General features: G+C 34.3%; 1 protein-coding gene across 4 annotated transcripts in view; it reads right to left on the reverse strand.

Moving 5' to 3' along the window:
- Window positions 1-12,217, reverse strand: part of gria3a (glutamate receptor, ionotropic, AMPA 3a) — an 89,575-nt gene that overhangs the window by 47,456 nt on the left and 29,902 nt on the right. For all 4 annotated transcript variants that reach the window (XM_056457670.1, XM_056457671.1, XM_056457672.1 and 1 more), the window contains exons 5-8: window positions 5,270-5,323; window positions 5,021-5,182; window positions 1,071-1,238; window positions 744-848 (exon numbers count right to left, since the gene is read on the reverse strand). In XM_056457670.1, the coding sequence (XP_056313645.1) occupies window positions 744-848; window positions 1,071-1,238; window positions 5,021-5,182; window positions 5,270-5,323 (489 nt within the window). The remainder of the gene's footprint in view (window positions 1-743; window positions 849-1,070; window positions 1,239-5,020; window positions 5,183-5,269; window positions 5,324-12,217) is intronic.

A 12,217-nucleotide genomic window follows, 5' to 3' on the forward strand; every position in this document is an offset into this window, starting at 1 on the left:
CCATTCACAAACTCTATAACCCCTATCAAGAATAGAACAAAACATAGCTGTCAATTACTTCAGTCTACAATAATAATAATTTAATAATAAACCATATAGGTCAGGTCAGTAAATAAATTACAGTAAATAAAGAACTTTTAAGCAAATGCTACTGTAAGGAAAGTAATTAAATAATAAAAAGTGAAATGTTTATTGAGATGGATTCTTGGTGATTGTATGGGTGTCAATGGCCAGATTGGGTAGCTATACATGAACAAAGAATAATTAAGACCTGTTAAAAAAAGATTTAAGACCTTCAACACAATATTTTAATAGATTTAAGACTTTTTAAGGCCTAAAATTGAGCTTTTGAGCTTTAAGACATTAAGACTTTTTAAGATTACTCTGACCTGTAGTCAATCACTCAAATAAGTGATCGAGTCAAATGGCACATATTTCAACTGATAACTTAATGTGTAAAACATGTTTGCTTAAAGGACAGTGACAAAATATAATGTATATTTGGCCTTCACTGTGATCCTCTTTTAATATACCATCATATGATTCTTGTTGTAAATATGCCAGACATATTTTTTGGGGGGTATATTAACTGTTATTACACTGATTGACATTTTAGTGGGAGTCTTCTGTAAATCACAGTAAAACTGCACATACACTGTTAATGCTCTGAAGTGACTTGTGGCTTCACAGTGACAGAAATATTGGGTGAATTTATAGAAACTGCCCCTCCCGGAGGCACTAACCTTTCGTGCTCCTCCCGGCTTCATTTCATAAACATCAACGGTGTAATTTGATCGCCGTCCAAATGAGTCGAACTGAATATTTCCCGTCATACCCTGAACCTGAACCTGCAGGAGCAAAGCACACAGGAACAGTAACACCCACAAAATAACAGCAACAAAGAAAAGCATGAAGTGCGATCACATGCTGTCTAGCTGTCATGTAAACACACAGGACAAACAAAGACAAATCCTTTCAAACACAATAAACATACACATTTATTTCTGTACAAATATATATTTTGATAACTCTTAGCTATCTTTCTGAGGCCCTTTATGGACCCCTCCTACCATTTTGAGCGCTCTCTCAATGTCGATTCCCTGGCTCCATGGTACGGCTGGGTTGGCCAAACAATCACCCGCACTCCCTCGACGAGAAATATCCACACGCTGACGTCGCAAGTACCGAAATGCCTCGGCTATCACCAGGATGGCATCGTGGGTCAGTGCAGACGTGTACTAAACATGACAACAAACAGATCAAATGGTTTACATGTGGTACAGTTTATATGTCAGAATTATTAGCCCTACTGAATTATTAGCCCTACCCCCTATATTTCCCCCCCAATTTCTTCAATAGATTTTTTTCAATACATTTCTGAACATTACAGTTTTTCTAAAAACTGATTTATTTCATTTTTTCCATGACAGTAGTCAGCTTAAAGCGACATTTAAAGGCTTAATTAGGTTAATTTGGCAAGTAAGGGTAATTAGGCTAGTCATTGTATAACGATGGTTTGTTCTGAAGACAATCCAAAAAAATTTTGCTTTAGAGGGCTAATAATATTGACCAAAAAATTATTTAGAAATAATAATAATAATTTAAAAATATATATTTTAGCCAAAATAAAACAAATAAGACTTTCTCCAGAAGAAAAAACATGATAGCAAATATTGTGAAAAATTCCTTGCTCTGTTAAACATCATTTGGAAAACGTGATAAAGAAAAAAATTGACAGGAGGGCTAATCATTTTGACTTCAACTGTACATACTGGTATAGAAAGAAAAACATGGCAATCTTCAGATCAACTTAAAACACTTTACAATTATACAATACACTGAATTTTAATAAGTGAAGATGATGGTGTGATGAATGATTCATGTTGCATTTTTTTCTGCACTAAATTGCTGCATGTTGGGAAAAAGAAATCTATTTTTTTGTCTCTTTTTCTTTTTTTTTAAACAATTATTTGTATTGGTCATTTAAAGGTCACATATTAACTAAAGTTTTTCTTGAGTCTGGTATGTTTTACATATTAATGAAGAATTTTAGCAGAAGTAGATAATTGCTGGTCCAAAAGTAACTTTAGCTCTGCAGAAACTTCCTGTCAGCATAAGACTTCCTGTCTTATGCTTTTAATGTTGTGCAGAGAATTCATTGAAAAAGAGTATGTATGGATGGGTGGAGCCAATGGAGCACTGGACAATGATTGACAAACGAAGAATTTCCCTAAACTCCACCTATTAATATCAGTTGCCAAGGTTAAAGTCAGGAAATGAAAATGGTGGCGCACCTCCTGAGTGTAACTTTTGCATTAAGGATAACAGAACTCTGTGAATCGCATTATTCATTTGTATTCAATAAATTGTTATGATTTTTGACATTGAAGAAAAACCTCTCCTGATGTTTTTTATTGAACACGCATGGAATTGACTGAATACTCAAACAATTGCATGGCTTTAAGTGAATATAGTGTTTTATTTATTTCATCTGAATATCCAGCCTGATCTCAAGAGGAAATTTAACTATTTTACGTTTTGTCAGTTTAGTGGCTAATTCATACAAATTCGTATGAAAATGCACAATTTTTCAAAGGAGGCATGGCACCTCTAAACCCAACTGTCAATGGGGGATAAGCAAAACATACAAAATTGTACAAATGAGATGGTATGATTTCATACGAATTAGCTACTAAATCAAAAAGTTACAAATTGCCGTGAGATAGCATTGGAATATCAACACTTGTGAGATTTAGTCAGTTGAAACTATGTCTAATTTTGTGTCTCTGGAAAACAGTGAGCTTTGCATATCTATTAAATGTTGAACCTCAAGCTGTTAGTGACCATTTGTTAAAGAGGCATATTTCGGTTTTAGATTTTTGCAAATTTTAGCTTCCATTCTGAAGTAAAGAGATGAAATTAGGCCTGTGGGTAAAGATGACCTTTACAGAACTGGCACAGAGAGACGGAGACACAAGCTGTATGTGGTCACATATTATGGTTTTCAAAAATATTGTGGTTATAAATATTAACAATATTATTGTAGGTGCTGTGAATTATTAAATTATTTGTAAATTAGCTGTAATTTTAAAGCACACTTTTGAACAACACTTTATGTAATTATCAATACATTTTGTAAAGTACTGGTCTATGGACAACACAATTATCGGAGTAATTTTATATAATTAATGATTGGTAATGAATACATAAAAAATTAAAAATGTTTTGTATTTATAAAAAAAAAATCATTTGATTTATTATTAAGAGAACAACACTGAAGTTTGTCCATCTTTTCAACTTGTTTTTCTAATTATTAAAATATTGTGATTTAAGATTCAGCCATTAGTGTGCCATGAAACTGATATAAATCACATGCAAAGAAGTAGTATTATTTTTTTCTAATTAAATCTTATAGAAATTGGTTTATTACTTAGATTTTCCATGAGCATATCAGACATAATCGCTTTTCGATTTAGGCTAATCAAATAAAACAATTCAGTTTGATTTGACAGTGTTATTATTATGCCATATCTACAATTAAAATATGGACATTTGCATTTTTAAATATTCATATACTTTAACATGAATCTTTTAAGGCTTCATCTGTCATCACTTATTCAATTGAGTTGGTCTATTTAGTGTTTTGCATTAATGATATTTTAAGCAGATGAATATTAGTAAGAATAGTATTTATAAAATTAAACGGCTTATTTTAACTATAGGGGCCGTATAATACCCCATCCGATAATCAGAAAGTTGTTTTTTAATATCAAAATTAGTAAATGTTTGTATTTCCAATAACAGCACACTGGCTAATCTTGCACAAACCAAATGTATACTGTATCTAGTTACACTAATTTAAGTGCTCATATTGAATTTAACAATTATGCAACAGCTGAGTGAGGTGCATTAGGAGCTTTTGAAGTCGGCACAAAACTGAAACGGCATCTTTTCTTCCCTATTCTGTTACACATAATCAAAATTGATTCTGCAATATGAGGAACACATTCAGCATTAAAGGAAAATTCCACTTTTTGAAAATTGGTTCTAATGACTTCCCAAGAGATAAACAGTTGTGTTTAATCATTTTTTAATTAAATCAGCCAGTCTGGAAGGATCACGTTTAGCTTAGCATAGATCACTGAATCAGATTAGACCATTAGCATCTTACTCAAAAATTATCAGAGTTTGATCATTTTCCTATTGAAAGCTCGATTCTTCTACAGTTGCATTGTGTACTAAGAACAGAAAATTCAAAATTGCTATTTCTAGGCCTAGGTCTAACAATTATGCTCTTATTCCGGCATAATAATCACATAACCTTGCAGCCATACCATGGTTGCAGCAGGCACAATGATATTTGCAATGCATTAAAATACTCCCTTGCACCAAGTCCTACCATTGTGCATAGTATAATATATTCATTCATTCATTTTCCTTCGGCTTAGTCCCTGATTTATCAGAGGTCGCCACAGTGGAATGAACCACCACATAATATAGTACAGTTCCTCATCATATCAAAAAAGTTGTAATTTTCTGTCTGTCTTAGTATAGTTAGTGTATCTACAGAAGAGCACAGCTTTTAAATAGCAAAATTATCAAAACTCTTGGTAATTTTTGAGTGAGATGCTAATGGTCTAATCTAACTCAATGATCTATGCTAAGCTAAGATGAAAGAGCTTCTGTGAGACCCAAAGATCGGCTGAATGGGAGTCAAAAATGGTAAAACTCAACCATTCTGCTCTAGGGGCCTCGTAAAATTAGCCTGTTTTCAAAAAATTGAAGTGTTACAATAAATGTTCCATAAAAAAATGTTGATTTTGATTTCACTTGACAAGCACAGATAGGGAATAAAAGAGATGTTTAATAAAACCAGGCTGCTACTGTATATTAATCTCATCAAATCATGTTATCATAAATTACACATCCACACACACAAATAAACGCCACAAACATATTCATAAGTGGCACACTCCCAAATAAACACATCACATATGCACATAAATAAGCATAGAAAGACCTTCAGAGGAGAGCTTCTAGACTCGGGAAACTCTCTTTCGTCGAGCCGCTCCCAGCGCTGGAGAAACTGCTGCACAATTGGGCTGTCAGGATTTATGATCTGGAATCCAGTAATATTCGCTCCTCCTGAAAACACCTTATCCAAACTCATGTTGGTAAAACCCTGCAAAAGAGCAACGTTCAGCGGTCAAATGTGGACGCTCACCCAAGGTTAAAAAATAGGAGCTATGAGCATTTGCACATTTCTTACAAGATTAGCCAGGATGTAATGATATCCTCGACTGTTCTTTCCGGAGATCACAACCTGGAAATAAAAGAAGAAACAAAAGAGTGTCATTGAGGCTGCAATATGTCTGAATAACTGCATTTTGCTTTATTATAATATAGTTGAATAGCAGGGAAAAATCAGAAGCCGGGAGTTTTTGTAATTAAGTGTTTTAATTCACAAATAAATCAAGCCAGATATTAACATATTGATGTAGGCTATTTTAAAGTTTCTCCAGAGATGTTTGAATGGGTTTAAGTCAGAGCTCTGGCCGGGCCACTCTATGAAAGATGCTTCTGAACCTTTTGTAATTAAGAGTTTTAATTCACAAATAAATCAAGCCAAATATCAACCTATTGATGGAGGCCATTTTAAAGTTTCTCCAGAGATGTTTCATTGGGTTTAAGTCAGAGCTTTGGCCGGGCCACTCTATGAAGGATGTTTATACAGACACTGTATAAGCCTCTCCTGCACTGTCTATCTGTGCGCTTATTCCTTAAAGATGTGTGTGTGTATTTTCAAATCATGTCCGAACCATTAAGATAAAAATTCAATTTAAGAAACATCTCAAAGATGCTCCTGGACTAAATATCAAGTGTAAATGAAAAGGGAAGGAAAACTTATGCAATGCAGTTATTTTGTTTTTTATTTGTATTACATTTGAAAATTTATCATAAAATGTTTTTTGTTTTGGCATTGTGGTATAAGAATAATATAGTTGTATAACAAAGAAAATCAAGAGTGAGGAGTTTTTGTAATTGAGTGTTTTTATTCACAAATGAATCAAGCCAAATATCAGCAACGCTCAAAACATTTTGGATTTAGTTTTTTTACAATTTTGTACATAGTAAATCACATCTGGTAAAATACAGAACATGCAATGTGTACATGTATAATTTACAGCAATAAAAAACTGGTTTCTTCAAATAATTCTATTATTTAAAGGGAGCATAATTTTTTTAAAGACTTCTTGGGGATTTTGAGGACAGAAAAAGTAATATGAAGACGTAAAAGCACCAGGGTTAGTGAAATAAAATAATTATATATTTAAAAAAAACTCAGGAAATTGTTTGTTTAGTTTAACATCATATTAAAAAAACCTTTAGAAATAAATAAAACAAAAAACCCTGAATAAAACACTGTGTAAATACTAAAATATTAAAACATTATATATATATATATATATATATATATATATATATATATATATATATATATATATATATATATATATATATATATATATATATATATATGTATGTATACAGTTGAATTCAGAATTATTAGCCCCCTTTGAATTTCTTTTCTTTTTTAAATATTTCCCAATTGATGTTTAACAGAGCAAGGAAATTTTCACAGTATGTCTGATAATATTTTTTCTTCTGGAGAAAGTCTTATTTGCTTTATTTTGGCTAGAATAAAAGCAGTTTTTAATTTTTTAAAAACCATTTTAAGGTCAAAATTATTAGCCCCTTTTAGCCAATTTTTTTTGATAGTCTACAGAACAAACCATTATTATACAATAACTTGCCTAATTACCCTAACCTGCCTAGTTAACCAAATTAACCTAGTTAAGCCTTTAAATGTCACTAGAAGTGTCTAAATATTATAAAATATTATTTACTGTCATCATGGCAAACTATTATGTTTAGAAATGTGTTAAATAAATCTTCTCTCCGTTAAACAGAAATTGGGGAAAAAATATATACACTATATATATATATACACTAACTATATAATAACTCCTTAATATATTATTACTATTAAATATATCAGCAATATCACATAAGTAGCAGTGCGATGTGGCTGTAAATCGGCACTGGTGGTAGGTATGTGTACACAGCCACATCGCACTACTACTAGTGTGATACTGCGTTTATACAACAGTTCGATGGCATAATTGTGTATATAATATATAAAGTATATAAAAATATAATCAAACACAGAGAGTGTCAAAATACTTTTGTAAGAAGAACTACTTTATTTCGCCATTCATTCACATCTGCAGCTGACATCAGAACAGCAGCTTTAGAGCTAGTATTTGAATGATTCTCTAACGTAATGTCTAAAGTGATGACAAAACAGGTGATTTTGCTCACATTTTAAGATTATAAGGCTGAACGGCATGAAATGCCATCAGTCTACAGAAATGTACCACTGTTTCCATGTTGCAATGGGGAGATCACAATAGTTAACTCAGAAAAAGCCAAAGCAACGCCAAAACTACCAGATTACTGTCGTGTTTGTGATAAGGAAAAAAGCTAAACACATGTGGGCATTTCTTCTTTATTTCTGTTTACTGAACTAGTCTGCAGTAGCGAAAAAAAGAGACTCATTAGAAACAGATGGCCATCTCCGGTTTTAAGACAAGTGCCATCTCACAGTCAACACACTACAATTACTATGGTATAAATACAGCACTACAATAGGTCGACTTAGAAAGTCACTTACCAGTTTAATAATGTTTTGATCAGCTGTAGTTTAAAATTAAGCTGTATTTTTCCTCCTCTAAGGGCTTATTATCCAGTCTCTGTCACCATCTTGTGGATGGACAACATCCACCGCCTGCTCAATGACAGGCAAATGGCCACCAATGTGCTCTCTCTCAGAAATGATAAATATTTAAAAATAGGCACTATCCTTATAAATAAACTGCATTGTTGCAATCTAAACAACTACATTCTCGACTAAAAAGCCTTAAAAGTACATAATGTTGTCCAATAGCTGCAATATTTGTTAAACTGTAGAGTGTCCTCCGCTTGTTGCTGTTTGTAGGTGGAGTAATACACAAGGGGGTAAAGGGTGAAGAGGCTTGACGAGTACTGTTACTGGCAGAATATCGCACGGCTATCAGCCAATCAGATTCAATAACCAGACAGAACTGTTGTATAAATTGTAATATATTATAATATAATAACTATTGCAAAAATAGTAATATTCAAAACGTATTTAAAAACAAATATTAATAATAACATTAGCACCCCATTTATAAAGAAAAAAATGTGTTCAGCACATAAATCAAGACTTCCCCCGCCAAGAAAATTCACAAACAACTCTTATTAATTTAACTGTGAAGTATTGACAATGCTAGCTGCAAATACCTGGAGAATAAAGCAGAGTGTCTATGGAAATAATTTTGTAAAATGTTTTTTAATGAGAAAAATCAGATCAGTAGTACGCATAGTTACACAACCAGAGCTGAATGAATTCACTCCATTGTCCTGCTTGCACCTGCTGGCCACTGCATAGCTGTTACAATAGCCATGCCTTCACACACACACGCACACAGGCACGCACACACACACATAGGACTGCGTTATTATTTATTGTTCAGCAAAGCTGCAGTACCTAAATACAGTGGCAATATTGGAATATTTAGTGGCATGCCAGCAAAGCTTCACTGACTCTTAGGCACATCATAAAGGTTTGACCCGACCACGCCCACACACACAAACACACAAACACATACACACATATTGATTTACAAACAGCATCAGACAGCCGGTCTGCTGAATGCCCAGCGCTCTGATTAGCTTTCTCTGAGCGCTGATTGATCTACCCATGGATTTCATTATCTCTCTGACCTCCTAGTGACACACACACACACACATTCTTTTTGTGTGTGTGTGTGGAAAGCAAAACTAGGAAAACAGACATGGAGGGTAACAAACAGAAAGAGATGGAATACGTGAAACTAGGAGAAAGGAAGAATGTAACAGTACCTTTGAGAGCTGTATTTTTGGATGAGAGGAAAGGGAGTATTTTTAGTTTTCTCACTGTTCCCTTGTTACAGGACGCTGTGCCCTACTTACACAAACAGACACACACACACTCTCTCTCAAACACTATTTTTATCACCTTATTTGCTAACGACTGGATTTTGGAAAGATATTAATCAATAACGCAAAACTGAGACAGAACTGTTCCTATTGCCACAGCAGGCAGACGATCACAACAGAGCCTCAGAATTAATAGTTAAAAGATTGTGATCATGATTGAAACACCCACATAATCTAAATGGAATTCACATCCGCTTTTGAAATCTTCAACAAGTACAAATCACAGCCGGAGTTGCCAAGCCTGTCTATAATACGCGACTTCTATTTTGTTAAGCTGCATTAAATCACGGGTCGCAGTTTGTTTATTTTCAGCTTTTTTTTTTTTTAATGATGGTTGCCTGGGTAGAAAATATGACAAGCAATTTTATTTCTTTGCATTTGTGTCTGCTTATTTTCTTCAGTGTTTTGACTGACACTTTCGGCTCACAGCTAATAGCCAATTAGTAGAATAATGTAAGCGCTGTAGCTTCAAACATCCGCCCCGTCCACCCCTTTCTCCCCTCGTTTCAGAAAATCACATTCAGTGTGAAGCTGTGTGACAAGATTCAAGAAATAATCATATGCAGATGTAAGATGGTGTATGTTTTTTTAAATACATTTGTAATGTTTTAAAAACTAAAGCCTACAATTTGTTTTATTTTATTATAAATATTCGGCTATATGAAGCAGATTCCCCTTAGTGCTCATCTCTTTCTCTTCACTCTTATTCTGCTTACAGGTGAATGGAGATGAGTGGATACTGCGTCTCCTAATTTGTAAAAATGTGATGCTATTTTGTGATGCTATTTTGTTGCTTTGTTTCACTCTGTATTGTCAGCACTTTGGTCAACTGTGTTGTTTTAAAGTACTTTATAAATAAAATTGAATTGAAAACTGAAAGCAGTTTTGTTGCGGACTCATTTATTGATAATAGATAATTAATGATGATAAATATTCTAGTGATATTGGACTTAGTGATATTGATTTAGCCGCCAGCTAGCTCTCTGCAACTCTCACGTGGTCGCCCACTGAAGCTAAGCAGGGCTGCACCCGGTCTGTACCTGGATGGGAGACCACAGAACTGCGGAACCACACACGTTTCAGGCACACACGATTTAGGCAAACCACATATGGTAACTAACTAACTCCTTAGCATTATCGCCACCTATTGAATTTCACAAATATGGTTTCCTATTTCAGTCATTATTATTATATCGTAACGATCATTTTAACATCTCTGCGGTTTCTGAACCCAAATTATTTAAATAAAAATAATTGGTCAAAGACACTTATGACTTTATTCACGTGTCCACATACACAAAATAGACAGTCTAATTGTAGGATTAAGTGTAATAAATTAAATCTGGATCTTAATATTATCATACTTGGTTAAAATCACTTTGTTGTAAAATATAAAAAGTAAACAATAATGTGTCACATTAAAATGAATTACTATAGTTAATCATTTAAACAATATATAATATAGTTATAAACTGATTATCTGATTCTAAACTAATATCTTTTACTAAACTGTCACAGCTGTTAGTTATATATAAATTTACTTTTTTTTTTGGATTAATTATTAATAGTTAATTTGTTTCTATTGCTAAATTTTGGTTTAAAAACAATATGGTGCTTACTATAAATTACTACAGTATTTAATGTGGGAAATCATTAATTAAAAAGTTATTAGAAAATTAAGCTACACACTATTAACTTAAAATAAACACTATTAAATCGCTTGAGTAAAATATAATTATAGTGTTATACATTTATTACATGTAAAATGTATTATTGCCTATATTAACTTGCTATTATTTCCTTCATTATAAATTAATCATTCATTCATTTTCTTTTCGGCTTAGTCCCCTTATTAATCTGGGGTCGCCACAGCGGAATGAACCGCCAACTTATCCAGAATATGTTTTACGCAGCGGATGCCCTTCCAGCCGCAACCCATCAATGGGAAACCCATACTATGGGCAATTTAGCCTACCCAATTCACCTGTACCGCATGTCTTTGGACTGAGGGGGAAACCGAAGCACCCAGAGGAAACCCACGCAAACACAGAGAGAACATGTAAACTCCACACAGAAACGCCAACTGACCCAGCCGAGGCCCGAACCAGCGACCTTCTTGCTGTGAGGCGACGGCACTACCTACTGCGCCACTGTGTTGCCACCTATAAATGAATCCATTATATAAATTAAACCTGTCCAATTTAGATCTTTCAGCAAGGCCAACAATCGAGTATCTGCTATATTGACTCTGTCAGATAATAATGACTGATCATCCATGATGACTGATCGGAAACAACACTCCCCATTCGCCCATCTCGATTGCAATATTTGTGAAATAAAGTAAAGTAAACACTATTGTTTATTGTGTACAATATTTATTAACCATATATATCAAAATATATCGATGATGATGTCCAAGAAGACGTTAATAACATTATCATCCATCCCAACCATATATGTTTGCCTAGATTGTGTGTGTGGTTCTGCGGGACTGCAGCTGGATATTATTGGTCAGAAGTGGTGTTAGTGAGGCCAGCAGGGGGCACTCAACCTGTGGTCTGTGTGGGTCCTTATGCCCCAGTATATTGATGAGGGTTGACCTCATCCACCACCTCACACTGGTATTCTGGCCAAATTTGCCCATGGCCTCTGTCCATCATGGCCTCCTAACTAGGGCTGTGCCAATAATTGAAATCAAATGCCAAACGCAATCACAATTTGAAACGTTGTGATTTGCTAAGCGCAAGAGGCTACGATATGAGAAATATACAGTATATGTATTATTTAATTTTCCCCACCCAGAGCAAATGCGTGACGGCCATTTGTGTGTGATAGCCTTACTGGCCAATTGAGTGAGCACACTTTCGTGCTGCCCAATCAATTGGTCATTTTTAAGAGCTGTCGCTAATAAAAATCGCAATATCTGTCAGAAAATTTGCTATTAGATATTTTCCCCAAATCGCACAGCCATACTCCTAACCATCCCCATATCAAAATGGTCTCCTCTCCAGCAATCAGCTGGTGTGTGGTGTGCAGTCTGGTGCAATATGGCTGCCATCGTGCCATCCAGGTGGATGCTGCACACTGATGGTGG

The sequence above is a fragment of the Danio aesculapii genome, chromosome 5 (genome assembly GCF_903798145.1).
Source record: "Danio aesculapii chromosome 5, fDanAes4.1, whole genome shotgun sequence".
Classification (NCBI taxonomy): Eukaryota; Metazoa; Chordata; class Actinopteri; order Cypriniformes; family Danionidae; genus Danio; species Danio aesculapii.